The following is a 17788-nucleotide window of genomic DNA, read 5'->3' as shown; positions in this document are numbered from 1 at the left end:
GAATAAATTGTTTATTTCTTAAACTCCCCTGCCTCTCTCCAGGGTGGTTTACGGTATAAAAAGGGGGGGGGGAATGCGTAAGGAGCAAGAGCCAGAGAGAGAGAGAGGCAGGCGGGTCAGCCCAGGCCTGGTGGGAGGGGAAGGAAGGCGCCAGGGGGGCCTCCCTGGGGAGAGCAGCAGCCCACAGACGGGGAGCCACCACAGAGAAGGCCCCGTTCTCCCCTTGCCAAGGAGGGAGGTGAACGCCACAGCCGCCTTCTCCCCACCCCGGATTCCCGGCATGGGCCTCTCAGGGCACCTTTCCTGCCCCCAAAAGTCAAGGGAGGAAAGGGCCATTGCGGTGGCACCTCTTACCAGCCCCAGTCTACCTTCTCTGCCTCTGTCTGACCATCTTGGATGAGCCTGACGAGGGTTGGATTCAGCGGAGGCCGCAGGGAGGCTGGGGGGGGCACACCTGCACGCGCCTGGTCCGTTGTCCCGGGCCAGGTGGGTGGCGGGGGGGGGGTTCTCCTTTCTACTGGCATCATTTCACCCCTGATGTTGCCGTGGATGGTGCTGTGTCCTCATTTCCCCAGGGGTTTGGGGGGCCACTAGCAACGCTAGTGTATTTTAATTAATTGATGTCTGTTTTTATGCATATTGTGTTGTTTTTATGATGTTAGCCGCTCTGAACCCGGCCTCAGCTGGGGAGGGTGGGATACAAATAAAAAAATATTATTATTATTATTATTATTATTATTATTTTCCTGTCTGATCCTTTCCTGGCAAAGGGCAGCCTCAGAAATCTCTGTCAGGTTGGCAAGCAGAGTCAAAGTTGCCCCAGCCCCTGGTCAAGGATCCCTGTGTCACAGGCAGTTGGGCTAGATCAGGGGTAGGCATCCTAAGGCCCTTGGGCCAGATGCGGCCCAATTGCTTTCTAAATCTGGCCCACAGACAGTCCAGGAATCAGTATTTTTACATGAGTAGAATGTGTCCTTTTATTTAAAATGCATCTCTGGGTTATTTGTGGGGCATAGAAATTCGTTCATCCCCCCCCCCCCAATATAGTCCGGCCCTCCAGATGGTCTGAGGGACAGTGGACTGGCCCACGGCTGAAAAAGGTTGCTGACCCCTGGGCTAGATGAACTTTGGGGGGACCCTTCTAACTCTTCCTTATCCTGTTTCTTAAAGGTCTTCAGGATCTGCTTTGCCAGGACCCGCCGGGAGTTTTGCCCTCAAGCCGTCCCTCCACCAGACAGAAAGAAAGGACCCCCCCGGACCCTTTCCCCTCCGGATCTCCCTCTCCATGGCTCTCTGCTCCCTGGCCTCCACCTCTTCGAAGCCACGGACAGCCCCCTTCCCCGCACGGCTGATCCCCGGCTCCCCCTACTCGGTGCTGGTCCTCCAGGAGGGCTTTTCGGAGGAGCTTTGCGACGGCAGCACCCGAGCGGACGGGACCGTCTCCCTGGTCTTGGGTCCCCAGCTCACCCTGGTGGACACAGGGGGTCCCTGGGGCCGTGAGCGGCTGCTGGCGGGGCTGGCCGAGCAGGGCGTGTCCCCTCGAGATGTCCGCCACGTGGTCTGCACCCACGGCCACTCGGACCACGTGGGCAACCTCAACCTCTTCCCCGAGGCCCTGCTGGTCGTGGGCACGGACGTCAGCCGGCCTGATGGACGTTACCTCCCCACGGATCTGCGCCGGGGGCTCCCCTACCCACTCCACGCGGGGCACCTGGAGGTGCTGCCCACCCCCGGCCACACGGGGAACGACGTCAGCCTGCTGGTCCGCGGCACTTCCCTGGGGGACGTCCTGGTGGCCGGAGACCTTTTTGAGCGTGAGGGAGACGAAGGAGAGTGGCAGCCGCTTAGCGAGGACCCTGCACGGCAGGCAGGGAGCAGGGCCCGTGCCCTGGGCATGGCGGACCTCATCGTGCCAGGGCATGGGGGGCCCTTCCAAGTCTTCAGGGAAGGAGGTGGGTCTCGAGGGGAGGGTCTGGGTGGACTCTACAGCCCCAGCCAAGAGCTGCAGAGCTGCTCTGCGTCCCCCAACAAAAATGGTGACCAAGAGGATGAAGGGTTTGGAAACTAAGCCTTGTGAGGAGCGGTTGAGGGAGCTGGAGATGTTTAGCCTGCGAAAGAGGAGAGGAGATATGAGAGGCAACTTCAAATATCTCAAGGGCTGCCCCATGGAAGAAGGTGCCAGCCTCTTTTCTGTCGCTCCAGAGGGTAGGACTCGAACTGATGGCTTCAAGCTCCGAGAAAGGAGATTCCGACTCAGCGTCAAGAAGAATTTTCTGATGGTGAGAACAGTTTGACAGTGGAAACTCGGGGGGGGGTGGAACATTCTCCTTCATTGGGGGGTGTTAAGCAGAGGTTAGATGGCTGTCTGCCATGGATGCTTTAGCTGAGATTCCTGCGTTAGGTTTCTAGATGACCCTGGGAGTCCCTTCCAATTCTACAATTCTATGAAATAAATAAATATTTTCAAGTACCTGAATTCCAATTAATTCTGGGCTTTTAACCCTTGTACTAAGGGACGCGGGTGGCGCTGTGGGTTAAACCACAGAGCCTAGGACTTGCCGATCAGAAGGTCGGCGGTTTGAATCCCTGCGACGGGGTGAGCTCCTGTTGCTCAGTCCCTGATCCTGCCAACCTAACAGTTCGAAAGCACGCAAGTGAAAGTAGATAAATAGGTCCCGCTCCGGTGGGAAGGTGAACGGCGTTTCCGTGCGCTGCTCTGGTTTGCCAGAAGCGGCTTAGTCCTGCTGGCCACATGACCCGGAAGCTGTACGCCGTCTCCCTCGGCCAGTAAAGTGAGATGAGTGCCACAACCCCAGAGTCGGTCACGACTGGACCAAACGGTCAGGGTCTCTTTACCTTTACCTAGCCCTTGTACTAATTGCGCCCAGAAACACCTTGACAGTGGCCACAGAAGACCCTCCTCCCTCTGTTTAGTGACCCTGATGGACTTTATTTTATTTTTTTTACACTCCCCTGCCAGATGCGCCTTGGCTAGCTTGCTCGAGCCTCTTCTGGCTGTTATTCCTTTGCTTCCTGTTTGTATGCCCTTAGTGGTCTGGAGGTGGTGGGCAGGACGCAGGATTCCTGTGTTGCAGGAGGTTGTACTAGATGTGGGAACGTTTATATAATTTAGCAGAGTTTAAAGTGTCCCCTGTTTGAGTATATGCAGCGACAAGCGGGTTGCTAACTCATTTGAGTCCTATCAATACCTTCCTGGTTGATAATGTTGGGATACTGCCAGGGAGATAAAGTCCATCATGGCCCCCCAAGCCGGCTGCCGGACGATCCATCGATCTCCCGTAGTCACGCAATTTCAGCAATTAGCAACACGAGTTTCCAGGAAATACCTTGCCACATTCCAGGGCTCGTGCACACTCTGTCAGCAGATAATGCACAGCCAAAAGTTGCACGCAGGAGAGTAATATTTACAGGCTTTATTCAGCGTTGATCAGAACAAAGAAAGACATGACTGTTCTGCGTCAGTGTCTCCGACAGAGAGAGAAACGAAAGCAACAGAAAACATAAACATCCTGTGAACAGGAAATACGCAGGCTGTGACACAAACATCCTGCTCCCTTTTAAGGTGGAACGGAAATATCCCAACAGATAATCCCTTTCTGTCCCTCTTAAAGAAAACACACATGAATCTGAATCATATTAACATAAACTGCTTTATTATCAGATTCATTCAGGTTTTACAGAGTTGTTCCTGAAGGCAGGCTTAGGTGACATAACAGATAAACTATATACTAGATAGTCGTGAGTCATGAGAAGGTTACCAGTTAACGCTCCTTGCAGCAACCAACCAACTGACAAAACTGCCTGCCACACAGAGGCAGTTAGGCCTCTCAGAAAGTTGGACTTGACTGACAGCTGTATATCCCACACTAGATAGCCCTCAGGGGTTTTCCCAACTCTGCAATGATTCATGCGTTCGTTACTTCAAGGCTGGGCTACTGCAGTGCGCTCACTGTGGGGCTTCCCTTACTCTTGATCTGGAAGCTGCCGCTGGTGCAGGACGCTGCAGCACGATTGCTGACGGGACGGAGGCCTTGTCAGTGCACAACACCTGTGCCAGAAATCTGAACTGGCTCCCGGTTTGCTACTGGGCCAAGTTCAAGGCATTACTATTAGTAAACAAAAAGCCCTTAACAACCTGGGACCAGTTTACTTGCAAGACTGACGGCTCCAGTTGGAGGAGTTGGCACAATACCCCTTCCACATTTGTAAGAAGCGGGTCATTTACACTCTGGAACTCCCTGCCTGTTGATACGAATGATATCAAGCAGGAACCTCCTCTGTTCTTTCTCAAAAAACTTCCTTGTTTAGACAAGCCGTCCCAGATGCTTAGAAAGTGTTCAGTCTTTTAACTTTGGGTACGTTAAAGTCTTGAAAATGTTTCTTGGTCGCTTTATCTTTTTGTGAAACTGCTGTGAGAGGTCTTTCTCTTTTTTTACAGTAATGCGGGATGTAGATTTTAGGAGACAATTGCGGCTCTATCATTCTGTGACCTCGAAAGGGGGCAGCTTCTACTTCCTTTTAAGCAGCGGTCAGGTGGCCATCGCATCAGCTGCGACTCCTGCACTTGCAGGGGGTTGGACTGGATGACCCCTGGAGGTCCCTTCCTCCTCTATGCCTTTCTGACTCATCCTTTGGAGGACAGGGCTCTGCCCACGCCAGGAACCCCTTGCCCCCAGCGCCACTATCTGCTCACCCCACGTGCTGGACGGCATCCGAGGGGACAAAGGTGGCATTTACGAGCCAATTGCGCTGAGAAAGTCCAAAGACTTTCCCCACTTCCTCCTCTTGAGTCTACTGGGTGCCACCCCCCGGGCGTATAAGGCTGCCTCTTGCCCCGCAGAGCCCCATTTCGGCGTTGCCATGTGCACGGGGGCCTGTTCCCGCGTGCTGGGGGCCGCCCTCTGGCCTTTCGCTCTCCTGTGCATTGTGTGCAACATCGTCCTTGCCTTCCCGGACTGGAAGACCCAGTATGTCCACCACTGGGGAGAGTACCTGACCCCCGAAATCCTCTACCTGGGCGGGATCATCGGAGGGGGCGTCATGGTAAGGTTCCACGGCAAGAGGGAGCCGCTCTTAGGAATCCTGTACGGTCTTTGCAACAGAAGGAATAATCTGGCAGAGGATATTGGGGGGGGCTGTGCCAAAACCCGACTCTTTCTCTCCTACTCCCCCCCCCCTTCAACTCCCTCTGGGACACTAGCAGGATGAACGGCCCTTAAGGGAAGGATCCTGCGCAGTTTCGCCTCCTAAGGTGTTTTCATTTTGCTCGCAAGCTGCCTTGAGAGGTTTTGAGAATCGTGGCATGAGGGACCCAAGGGTCATCCACTCCAACCCCGGGCAAGGCAGGGATCGTGGCTACCACATCTCGGTGGAGAATTGCCTTTAGTGGGTTTTGCGACCACCTCATGACTGTGTGTGTGTGTGTGATAAGTAGAGTAAAGCTGAGAAACAGTTCTTAATCAGCTGCACGCCAACCCTGCAAAGCAGGCCACATGCCATACAGATTAAGAATTCCCCCTGCGGCAGGTGGGTGAGGACTACCGGAGAAGGCATGATCTGTCTCCTGCAGAAATGGGATCTGAATGCCAGGCTGGCTGCCCTGTTCATGCCCAGTGCCAACAGCTGGGCTGTGGGTTCAGAAGGGGGGGGGGAATGTTGTGGTTATGGGGAAGCAGGAAAACCAGGGGGGGTTGTATCTGTGTGTTTCGGGGGGGCATTTTGATCACGTTTCTTGAGCTGACGGGTCTTCTCCCCTCCCCAGGTGATGGTTCCAGCCGTCCACATCCAGGCCACCGGGCGCAAAGGCTGCTGTGGGAACCGCTGCGGGGTGAGATGTGGGGCAGAAACTTCTGCTTTTCCCCACCCCCTTGTTTGTTTGCACATGCCAGCGTGGAGCGGGGGCGGGCAAAGTGCCACAAACTCCCAGGCAAAACCTCATAAAACTGTAGAGGGCAAGGAACACATGGGTTGTCCAGTCCAGGCCCCCTGCAGTGCCGTGAAACGTCCCCTTTCTCCATTCTCACCTCGGCACCCTCCCCATTCTGCGCTCCCATGCTGTTATTTCAAAGCCCCCTCCCCAAATAAATATATATATTGCTGTACTCCACCCCAGTCTCCGAGCGGCGCGAGATTACAGGCGCTTCCGTCCGTGTTTCCTTTTGGGAATGAGGCACATCTGACGCTATGGCGGTCATTTCTTCTCTGTTCATTGCTATGGACTTGGCTGCCCGTCTCCAGGCACTGCGATCTCCTGCAAGGGATTCCCACACGGCGGGGTTGATGTTGCCAGTCTTCATGTCACGTTTGCAGACAGCTTTGTAGTGCAGAGGTGGTCTGCCAAGGGGCTTGGTACCAGAAACCAGCTCCCCGTAGAGCATATCCTTGCGAGATCCTGCCCTTTTCCATGGACATGGCCAAGCCAGCGTCCGTGAGACAGGAGTGCGAACATGCTGGAAACACTTGCTAAATCTCAGGACTGGCACTCAAGTAAGACTCCAAGCACGGGTTAAATCCTAGCACCTACTGGAACCAGGAATTTAGGGGGTGAAACTCATAACAATATTAGCCCTATACAGCCTAGGACCCTCGTACCTACAGGACCGCCTCTCCTGGTATGTCCCACAGAGGACCTTACGGTCTTCAGACAAAAACATCTTGGAGGTCCCGGGCCACAGGGAGGTTAGGCTGGCCTCAACCAGATCCAGGGCCTTTTCGGCCGTGGCTCTGATCTGGTGGAACGCTCTGTCACAAGAGACTTGGGCCCTGCGGGACTTGACATCTTTCCGCAGGGCCTGCAAGACAGAGCTGTTCCACCAGGCCTTTGGCCAAGGCACAGTCTGACCCCCTCTCTCCTTCTGTAATCCTCATAGCACTCTAGCCCAATGGTTGCCATTAATTTGATTTTGAATTGATTTTAAATGAATTGATTTTAGAATGCATTTCAATTGATTGATTGTGGTTTTATGTGAACTGTGTTGCATTTATTGTTGTTGGCCGCTCTGAGCCCGGCTTCAGCTGGGGAGGGCGGGATATAAATAGAATTATTTTATTATTATTAAATATCAGGGGGAACTGGTGCTCCACCCAGAACCAGGTCCCACCTTCAGGGCTCTTGTTTCCCTGGGCTGGCCACTAACCCCCGCCCCACATTTCCTCCCCAGATGTGCCTTTCGATCATCTTCGCAGCTGTGGGGGCCTTGGGAGGCGTTTACGCCGTCGCCACCTCCTCTCTGGGCCTTGTTCACGGGCCCATGTGTCAGTACCCCCTGGCCAACGGGACGCTGGAGTGGGGCCGCCCCTTTGAGAGCAGCTTGGAGGACTTCAGGTGAGCGAGGGGTCTGGAGGGTGTTGTGGGGAGAGGCTTCAGCTAGCTCCAGTTTTGGCACATGGGAGACCCTTCAGAGCAGGCAGAGCGGTGTTTCTGATTTATTTTAAAGGAGACATTACTCGCGCCGGGCGTCTCAAGTGGCAGGGAGTTCCAGGGGCTGTGCAAACCAGGCTCCCTTTGAAGGAAAGAGCTCTGGAGGCACAAAGCCATTTTTTGTTGGTATTTGATTTATGTACAGCGTCGCTGGAGGCAAAGAGAGGCTGCCCCTTCAAGATCAGCTTTGCTGACTTAAAGCTTTTTTTGTCTCTTCCTAACCCAGGGACGCAGGTGGCGCTGTGGGTTAAACCACAGAGCCTAGGACTTGCCGATCAGAAGGTCGGCGGTTTGAATCCCCGCGACGGGGTGAGCTTCCATTGCTCGGTCCCTGCTCCTGCCCACCTAGCAGTTCGAAAGCACATCAAAGTGCAAGTAGAGAAACAGGTACCGCTCTGGCGGGAAGGTAAACGGCGTTTCCGTGCGCTGCTCTGATTTGCCAGAAGCGGCTTAGTCCTGCTGGCCACATGACCCGGAAGCTGTACGCCGGCTCCCTCGGCCAGTAAAGCGAGATGAGCGCTGCAACCCCAGAGTCGGCCACGACTGGACCTAATGGTCAGGGGTCCCTTTACCTTTAACCCAGGGCGGGGCCCTGCCGTGGCCCTCCTTGTTTTCTCCCATCCTAAGTCTGGGTCCCACCTGGTCCAGCACCCTGTTTGTTCTCGCAGGTGATCCGCAGTCAGGATTCGAACACAAGACCAACTCTTCCCCTCCTGCGGTTTCCAGAAGCTTAACCCCCTAGGGGCTAGCAGCCCTCCATAGCCCTCTCCTCCTCCCTGAATCTTTCTCGCCCTCCAGTTTGGGGGCCCTCACTGCCTCTCATTCAGGGGCGAAGGAAAGGGGTGCAGGGCTTGTGCGAGGGAGACAGTTGTGAGGGTGACGGGGCCGCCCATCTCTTTTCTGCCCCGTTCTCTTCCAGCGAGAAAAACTACCTCTTTGACACGAACTTGTGGGACGTCTGCCGGGACCCCCCCGGCGTCACCCGCTTCAACGTCATCCTCTTCTCCATCATCCTGGCCTCCGGCCTGGTGGAGTTCTGCCTCTGCGCCCTGCAGATCCTCAACGGGCTCTTTGGCTGCGTCTGCGGAACCTGCAACGAGGAAGAAAAGGTGGGTTCGCTGCAGGCCCCCAAAGGCAGCCGCCTCCCTAGCCCAACCTGGGGGGGGGGAGCCCAGTCGCAAGCAGCCCTGCGGAGAAAGCCCCGCTGAGCTCCTGGAACCACAGAACGGTCGAGCTGGAGGGGAACCCAAAGGCCCTCTAGACCAACCCCCCGTTATGGAGGGGGGGTAGTTATCGGTCTGTACTTGTTCTTCTTTCTGGTATTTTGTGCTTGTGTCTTTATGTCGTCAGCCGCAAGCCTGAGATCTGCAGGTGAAGGGTGGTATGCAAAGTTAGTTAATTAATATCCAGCTAATAATAAAACAATTACCATACTTTTCCGTGTGTAAGACCAGGGTTTTTTTTATTTAAAAATTACATTCAAAATTGTGGGTCGTCTTATACATGGATACAATCTTCCCCCCCGTTTTCTCTATTTGGAGTCCCCAAAAATAGGGAGCGTCTTATACATGGGGGCGTGTTACACATGGAAAAATACGGTATATTATTATTATTATTATTTACTCAGTGGGATTGCGGCTCCCTGTGAGCAGAGGCCTTGCAGGAAGGCGGACGGGGGGAGACGCAGGAGGAGCTCCTGCAGCCCCCCTTTCTCTGGAGGAGGAGGCAGCAATGTATGGGGCAGACCCCCTCTTTTCTGGGGGCTTCCTGGGTGCCCTACTTGCTTCCAACTCCTGCTGCTGCTGCTGCCGCCCTAACCAACGTGTCCCAGTGACGAGATGGAGAGCTTAAAGTGAGGGCGGGGCGGAGTCCGCGATTGCTGCCTTTCAGCGGGTTGGGCTAGATGACCTTTGGGGTCCCCGCCAACTCCACAAGAGCCGTAGCTGTGCCTTGGCCCCCATTGGCCAGCTAGAGAGGGGTGCCCCTGTGGTCCTTTGAAGGGACGGTGCCGCCAAGCTGGACTGGGCCCAGTTTGCAAAGCCAGCATTGGCAAGGGAAGCCTGGGGCCTGCCCCGCTCCCCACAGAAAGCCCCTTCCTCCGCCCCACATTCACGCTCTGCCTTGTTTTTGTCTTTCCAGGCAACCTACCACTGATCCCACGCTGGCTTCCTGACCTCCCCCTCTACCGTCCCGTGATTTATTTTTAGCTGAGATTCCAGCATTTCAGCGGGTTGGGCTGGATGACCTCCGGGGGTCCCAACATGATGATTCTGTGATTCTTTCACTGCAATCCAGTGCTTCTGTGTCGAAGCGAGAGGAGCACCTTTGCCCTCCGTCTCTCTCTCTCTCTCTCTGCCTTCCGAATCAGAGCAGCCACAATAAACCGTTTTTTTCCGCCTCCGAGTCCTCTTGCGTCACCGGCCTCTTTTCATCTGCTCTGAGATAGAGCCCAAGCAAAGGTTGATGATAAGAGGGGCTGGGCTGGGCCAGCGTGGGCAGGAAGAGGTCATGGGGTCTCTCCGTCACCAGGGTCCCCCGCCCCACCCAGTGCCCACCCCACTGCGAGGCAGGAAGTGGGGAGAGTCAGCTGGTCCTTGCGGGTGGCAGATGAAGGGTGAGGTTTCCCCACAAAATCGGGGTCTCTGGGCTGCGAGGTCCTTTGTGTACATCTTCCCCGGACGCAGGTAAAAAAGAGAGAGGGGCAGACCCCCTTCCCTCGGCCCTGGGGGCAACCCTGACCCTGCAGTGTGGGCTTGGGGGGCTTTGGCAGATGAGCTGGACACACTTTGGGGTCTCCTGGAGGGTCTAGGATGGCTAGGCAGGGCGGTGGGTGGCCCCCTATCTCATACTCCCTATAGGGTGGGCCCCCGTTTTTTGAGCACCCAGCGCACTCACCCCGACCCCAGAAAAGCCCCCCGGTCTATAATGAACTTAAGAAAATATTAAAATAATACCTTCCCCAAAAAGCTGGATGCTCTTTTACTCGGCTCGATGGGAAAGGAGATTAAGATAAAAGATGATTTACGCCCCAGCTGCCGCAAGGGCTTTGTCGGCCCAAAATTGGAAATCGAAAGAAGTTTGGAGCGGCAGGCGAAAATGACTGAATACGCAGAGTTAGCCAAACCGACCGGAAGAATTCGGGATCAGGACGATCGGAGATTCCAAGGAAATTGGAGTAAATTTACTGTATGCTTAAAGGGTAGTTGTATAAAACTAAAGGCACCAGCAGGACTGAAGGAACTCCTGCAATGTAGAGGCTAGGGAATGAAAAGATAAAATAGGCGAATGGATGGGATATGGGGTACCAGCTGAAGGGAGGGAAGTCATGGGTGTGCGTTGACGAAATGTAAGAAAAGAATATGTAAAGAAAATAATAAAAATTAATTACCCCCAGATTTCCTGCCCCCATCCTTCCCCCGGTTGCTCCTTCCTCCAGTTTGCACTAGGGCAGGAAAGGAGACAGGATTTCCTGAATCCCACCGCAGAGCTTGGGTGCCAGCAGGGCCCAGGGAGGGGGTCCTGGGTGGGGCGGGGGGGGCATAACGGCAGGCCTCGGCCACAACCGAGGAAGGGACAATTACGCCGGGAGTTCCTCTGAGCATGCCAAGAGTATCCTTCCGTTGAAGTCTGTCCTCTCCCCCACGCTTTTCAACATCTACATGCAACTGCTGGGAGAGATCATCAGGGGGTTTGGGCTGGGTGTTCATCAGTAAGCGGATGATACCCAGCTCTACCTCTCTTTCAAATCGGAAGCAGTGAAGGTCCTGTGTGAGTGTCTGGAGGCGGTTGGAGGATGGATGGCGGCTAACGGATTGAGGTTAAATCCTGACAAGACAGAAGGACTGTTCTTGGGGGACAGGGGGTGGGCAGGTGTGGGGGACTCCGTGGTCCTGAATGGGGTAACTGTGCCCCTGAAGGACCAGGTGCGCAGCCTGGGAGTCATTTTGGACTCACAGCTGTCCATGGAGGCGCAGGTCAATTCTGTGTCCAGGGCAGCTGTCTACCAGCTCCATCTGGTAAGCAGGATGAGACCCTATCTGCCCACAGACTGTCTCGCCAGAGTGGTGCATGCTCTGGTTATCTCTCGCTTGGACTACTGCAATGCGCTCTACGTGGGGCTACCTTTGAAGGTGACCCGGAAACTACAACTAATCCAGAATGCGGCAGCCAGACTGGTGACTGGGAGCGGCCGCCGAGACCACATAACACCTACACTGGCTCCCAGTACGTTTCCGAGCACAATTCCAAGTGTTGGTGCTGACCTTGAAAGCCCTAAACGGCCTCAAAGGCCCAGTAGACCTGAAGGAGCGTCTCCACCCCCATCGTCCACCCCGGACACTGAGGTCCAGCTCCGAGGGCCTTCTGGCGGTTCCCTCCCTGAGAGAAGTGAGGTTACAGGGAACCAGGCAGAGGGCCTTCTCGGTGGTGGCGCCTGCCCTGTGGAACGGCCTCCCACCAGATGTCAAGGAAATAAACAACTACCTGACATTCAGAAGACACCTGAAGGCAGCCCTGTTTAGGGAAGTTTTTAATGTTTAATAGGTTATTGTATTTTAGTGTTCAGCTCACCTGCCCTCCCTTCCCTTGACTGCAGGCGGGATGTCGGGGCCTGATCCTGCAAGGGCAAAAGCACAATCATCTCTTTCCCAGGTGCAGGTGAGGCCAGGCCACACCTGGTCCCAGCAGCCCCTAAGAGAGAAGCAAAGGCTACTTAAAGCTTGGAGGGGGGGGAGACATGCTCCTGCCATTTCCACCTGCTCGGTTTTTATTTCCTAGGCTCACAGCTTCTGTTGACACCATGCCCGAGGAGACCCCGCTGCTGGAGGGCAGCCGTTCGGCCCTCTTGGAGGCCACAGAGGAGTCCACGCTCCACTCCGTCCTGATGGGTGAGTCGCCGCCTCTTCCCTTCCCAAATTTGCCAATTGTCGAGTTGGAAGGGCTCCCCCAGCGGTCATCCAGCCCACCCCCTGTGATGCGTCTGTGAGCAGTGACCATCATGCGAGGTCCTTCTCCCTGGACCCTGCTCCCTGCTGTGAACGGAGAAATCTGAGGGCTCCCTTGGACAAAAAAACAAGGACCCCGGCCAGGAATACCAGAGCAAAACAGCAGCCAGTCGGCTTGGTCTTGATTGAAGACTGTCGCCACAGGACTCCCACCTGCCACCAGGTGGAACAAGATGGAAGCCCCATACTGTTGTAAACAAAAATCTGCCCTTTTTTCCTTATGGGGTATCCAAGAGCCCATATAGAGTCCTTACGTAGGTTCTCTATTGGTAGTAGAAGATAACAGAGGCCGACCAGAGAATATTGAGAAGCAAAGCAGCTAGTAAGACTGATCTTTATTGATCTGTTGCAACAGGGTCCTCACTCCCCACACGAAGGAGGGAGGAGGAACCCAGAACAATGGCGCGCAAGGCCTTATAAAGACTTTTGAAATTGCCACCCTGTAGATCAAGACCACCCCCAGAAACATACCTACATCACAGAAAGAGCGGTCTACAGCAGAAATCTGAGTGCGTTGTTTACCTCCTGTCTGGCAGGTTACCTGTTAATGCTCACTTGATTGGATACCCTGGGGAGCCTGGCCAGTCTTTTGTAATGATAAGTACTTCGTTCCTGAGCCAGGTCACAGGCTCACCCTGTTCATACACAGACATACCCTTAAGACAGGATTTGTGAAGGAAAAGACAATGGGGAGGCTTTTCCACTTTGACCTTGCAGAGAAAACATTTGCTCAGTTTGGGAATCAAAAGGGTTCCAGGTCGGTCTTCCTGTGCTGATCTATGTATGTGCTTGGTTGGTACACTTATGAACATTTAACATATATCTAAGACCTCAGAATTTCTATCACAACTCCCACCTGCCACCAGGTGGAACAAGATGGAAGCCCCCAACAAAAGAGAACCCAAACTTTGATTAGCTGCTAAAGACATCGTTTACCTGGTGATACTGCAACCAATCCGTCATTAAATCTCATATTTCAGATTTTTTTCTTCCTTTCAGTTCTGGTGAAGATCCTGTTCGCTGCCCCAACCATTGCCGGGATTGTTATAGGTGAGTCCGGAAAAATAATGTGCAATGCTCTCCTTGCGCAGAGACTCGATCTCTGTCTGCCTGTCTGTCTCTGCACCTGTGGATTAATAAATAATAACAAATTTTATTTATACCCCGCCCTCCCCAGCCAAGACCAGGCTCAGGGCGTCTAACACCAAATATAAAAACAATTGATTGAAGCACAGCTTAAAAAACAAGATTAAAATACAACATTAAAATGCATTAACCCGGATTAACCTGCTAATGCATTGCTACTGACTAGACCAGTGATTCCCCAGTTTTTTTTGAGTCCTTGCCTCCCCTTAGTTCTAGAAACTCACCCCAACATCCCTAAACCATGCGCACAAAAGCATTATTGAGCTGCTTGCACAACCCACTAAAAGAAGGCGGTATTAACCCGATCCGATTCAGCTAGAGAGCATTGCAGGGCGAGCGAATTTGCAGCACAAAGCGTTTCTACCTAATTGCTCACAATCTTGGGGTCCTGAGTTCGAGTCCTGCCTTGGGCAAAATATTCCTGCATTGCAGGCGCGGGTTGGGCTAGATGACCCCTGGGTTCCCTTCCAGTTCTGCAGTTCCACGATTTGGCCTCTCTCTCCCTGGAGAAGCCAGACTTGGAGATTTCCTCGTTTGGGGAACAGGCTGCTTTTAAAGAAAGGGCTGGGGCTGTGCTGTTTTTATTGTCATTATCTATTATGTTTTAAACAGCTTTTGTGCACGGGTATAGATATATTTCTACCAGTGTTTAATGGTGGTTTTTTCTACAGTTCGTATTGTTTTTCCGCAACGTGCAAAAACCTTCATCAGGAAATCAGTAGCTATCTTGCAATCTGTGACAGCTCAGAATTGCAAGTACAGATGCAACCAAAGGAAACGGCCTTGGAAGCGATAAGAGCAGAGAAACCTTGAGCTCAAAGCGAGGGAAGTGTTTTGCACCCAGCTCCAGCTCAGCTCAGGGCAGCAGCCAGTGTTGCTAAGAGGCTCAGCCAGACTAGGGAGGGAACACCAGGGGTCATCTAGTCCAACCCCCCTGCAATAAAGGAATCCCAACTTTAAAAATCCCTGATCAGTGGCTGTTCAGCTAGTTGGTTGGGGTTTTGCATGTGGCCTGCATAGCTCTCCCCCAACTCTGATTATTTGGCAAACATCCTGGAGCCGGGTGCGAGTCTTCCTGCTGCTGCTGCTGCCATAATAGGATTGTGTTTGCTTTATTTATGCTCAAGACGGGATACGAGGTTCTCTACCCTCCTCTTTTAATCCCCACAACCACCCTGCGAGGCAGACCACCACCCCAGCAATGTCACACCTAGCAATGTCACACCTATTTTTCTCTTTGACATCTGATGGCTGAGCAGAGGGATTCGAACCCTGGTCTCTTCTAGGTCCTAGTCAGGCGCTCCAACCACTAAGACACGCTGCCTCTTGGGGCTGCCATTTGGGACGGGGCGCCGCCTCCTGGCTCCCCACCCTGGCAATGGGCTGCACTCGAAGGGCAGTCGGCAGCTGTGATACCTTGGACTAGGGGGTCTCTCCCAACTCTGAGCAGTGGGAAGCAGCAGTCGCAGTGGGGTCCACATCTGCGGCTAATAATAATAATAATAATAATAATAATAATAATAATAATAATATTTTATTTATACCCTGCCCTTCCCGGTTCAGAAAACCAGGCTCAGGGCAGCTAACAACAAATTTAAAACACTTAATTATAAAAGCAGCATAAAAAACAGTATAAAAACATGAATAACCATAAAATATTAAATAATCAGTTTAGGGGAAATAAGCATTAGATAATCCCCAGGGCTAGCTGGCTGAATTGGTCCTACTTGGGCCAGCGAGGAGACCAAGGGAGAATTAGCTGTGGGGTCTCAGAGCGAGTGAGGGAAGGGAAGGGAAATAAAAGATCAGGCTGAATTCAAATTAAAGGCCAGGCGGAATAGCTCTGTCTTACAGGCCCTGCAGAAGGAGGTTAAATCCTGCAGGGCTCTGGTCTCCTGGGACAGAGCATTCCACCAGGTCGGAGCCACCACTGAGAAGGCCCTGGCCCTGGGGGAGGACAGTCTGAGTTCCTTAGGGACCTCTAAACTATGATTATTCATGGACCTGAAGGTCCTCTGCAGGGCAGACCAGGAGAGGCGGCCCCGTAGGGGGAGAGTCCGGGGTCCCGGGCGCTGAGCCTCTCCCGCTGTGCCTCCACCTGCAGGAGCAGTCTACCTGGGCCACTGCCCCCAGCAGCCTCTCATCCCCATCTACCTGATCGTCCTGAGTGCGGGTGTCCTCCTCCTGCTGCTGCTCAGCTGCCTGCCCTGCGGAGATGGCACAGACCGACCCAACCCCTGGGCACAGCGCTTCCGGGCCGCCTGCTGCCTCTTCCTCTGCATCTGGTTCCTGGCAGGTGAGTCGCCCCCCACCTGTCTCTTCCCCACATACCTGGTGGGAACTGCTGCCCGGCAGAAGGGGGTGTTTATGAGGTGGAAGTCGGCGGGTGGGTGGGTGGGCTGCCCTTTCCCCAGAAAAGCAGAGGTCACTAAGCAGAGGTCTGCCGGGATGCCTAAGCTGCGATTCCCGCATCCTGGAGGGTTGGGATGGATGGCCTTTGGGTGCCCCTTCTGACTCCATGGGCCATTCAGAACAGGGGTCCTCAGAAAGGGGGTTCAGGAGAGGGTTCAATGGAACTCCCGCAAATGAATTGTGGGTTTGCCTCAGATGGGCAGGCAGGAGATGCAGGTCAGCGACGGGACCCCTCCCCATCCCTTGTTCACCCCCCAACAAAATCTCCAGGGGGGGAGGGGGAGAGGCAGGAAAGGCCCTTATTTCCCCCCTGTAATAAACGAAAATCTGCCCTCACAAGAGCCCTTGTAGAGTCCGTTGCAGCTTCTCCATTGGGAGGAGAAAATAACAGAGGCCAAGCAGAGAATATTGAGAAGCAAAGCAGCTAGTAAGCCTGATCTTTATTAACTGTTGCAACAGGGTGATCCCCTCACACGCAGGAGAAGGAGGACCCAGAACCCAGATGTGCCCGCCCTCATATAGACATTTTAAATTGCCAGGCCTGGAGTCCAAGACCACCCCCAGAAACATCACACCTACATCACAGAAAAGGTGGTCTACAACAGAAATCTGGGTGTGTTGTTTATGTCTGGCAGGTTACCTGTTAATGGTCACTTGATTGGATCCCTGGGGAGCCTGGCCAGTCTTTTGTAGTGACAAATGCTTAGTTCCTAAGTCAGGTCACAGGCTCACCCTATTCATACACAGACATACCCTTAAAAACAGGATTTCTGAAGGAAAAGACAATGGGGAGGATTTTCCATTTTCCTTCGACCTTGCAGAGAAATCGTTTGGTCCGTTTGGGAGTCAAAATGGCTTCAGGTCGGTCTTTCTCTGCTGATCTATGTACGTGCTTGGTTGGTACACTTATGAACATTGAACATATATCTAAGACCTCAAAATTTCTATTACGCCATTCTCCCTACAGGCAACGTGTGGGTCTACACCATCTACCCCCCCAACTACGACCCGGCCGGCCACCCTGCCTTCTGCCAGCGCACCGTCTTCCTCTTCGCCTTCGCCGTCACCACCGCCGTCTATGTGGTCCTGGCCGTGGCGCTGCTCTTCGCCCTCTGCGTCCTCCTGGGCCTCTTCATCTACGACGCCGTCCGGCCGCGCGGGGGGTGTGGCACTTGGCAGCGCCTTTGACAGCCCTTGGGGTGGGGGGGTCTTTCTTTGGGGGTGTACATTTTTTGCTATTAAAGCTGCCCTTGCATAATTTACCCCTTCTCTTGCCCTCTGGGGGAGGGAGGGGGCCAAGGCAGCTCAGCAATGCCCTCCACTCCAGGAACTACCCAGGCAGGCAGCCATGCCACAGGTGTGTTTTTCAGAGGGGGGGGGGTGTTACAGGCTGGTTCGCGCCAGACACCAACTAGAACCTGGTGTCCGGTCTGGGTGCCATGCTTTAAGGGTGACTGAGATGATCAAGGGTCTGGAAGCCAAGCCTGATGAGGAACGGTTGAAGGAGTTCAAGGGCTGTCCCATGGAAGAGAGAACATGTTGCTTCCCAAAAGCAAGGAAGGATTGGACTCTGATTAATAAAATACACATGAGGCTTGACCAGCAAGACTCTGGGAGGAAGTGCGTATCGCCACCCCCTCGTCCAGGCTGTTTTATTAGCAAAAGAACCCTTTACAGTGTTCGTAGGAAACAATCAGATTTCCTCTGAGCATTGTTAACGGAAAAATCCGAGGGCTCCCTTGGACAAAAACAAAGACACCAACTAGGATAACTTGGAGCAAAACAG

The 17788-nt window shown here is 53.7% G+C and overlaps 2 protein-coding genes across 2 annotated transcripts; both read left to right on the top strand.

Annotated features, from left to right (window-relative positions):
• The first annotated feature begins 1431 nt into the window (after window positions 1-1431).
• On the top strand, window positions 1432-9844 carry LOC308572123 (uncharacterized protein). The gene is made up of 5 exons (XM_081168018.1): window positions 1432-2279; window positions 5783-5848; window positions 7182-7345; window positions 8361-8550; window positions 9581-9844. Exons 1-5 carry the CDS (start codon window positions 1545-1547, stop codon window positions 9593-9595), a joined length of 1170 nt encoding a protein of 389 aa, XP_081024144.1. The 5' UTR covers window positions 1432-1544; the 3' UTR covers window positions 9596-9844.
• A 60-nt stretch (window positions 9845-9904) lies between these two features.
• On the top strand, window positions 9905-17190 carry TMEM272 (transmembrane protein 272; the record flags this gene model as incomplete). The annotated part of the gene is made up of 5 exons (XM_081167482.1): window positions 9905-10125; window positions 12218-12327; window positions 13444-13494; window positions 15695-15886; window positions 16970-17190. The coding sequence occupies 5 exons, from the start codon at window positions 9905-9907 to the stop codon at window positions 17188-17190; spliced, it is 795 nt and encodes a 264-aa protein (XP_081023608.1).
• Between the last annotated feature and the right edge of the window lie 598 nt (window positions 17191-17788).

This window comes from Podarcis bocagei, assembly GCF_964188305.1.
Source record: "Podarcis bocagei genome assembly, chromosome: 13".
In the NCBI taxonomy this organism is placed as follows: Eukaryota; Metazoa; Chordata; class Lepidosauria; order Squamata; family Lacertidae; genus Podarcis; species Podarcis bocagei.
This window is presented reverse-complemented; position numbering and strand designations above follow the sequence as displayed.

What these genes read in the sequence shown, in the direction of transcription:
- LOC308572123 (XM_081168018.1), top strand. Translation starts at nt 1,545, where the DNA reads ATGTCCGCCACGTGGTCTGCACCCACGGCCACTCGGACCACGTGGGCA. An exon ending in TCAAGAAGAATTTTCTGATG is followed by an intron (nt 2,280 to 5,782) that starts GTGAGAACAGTT and finishes TCCCCTCCCCAG; the next exon opens with GTGATGGTTCCAGCCGTCCA. An exon ending in GCTGTGGGAACCGCTGCGGG is followed by an intron (nt 5,849 to 7,181) that starts GTGAGATGTGGG and finishes TTTCCTCCCCAG; the next exon opens with ATGTGCCTTTCGATCATCTT.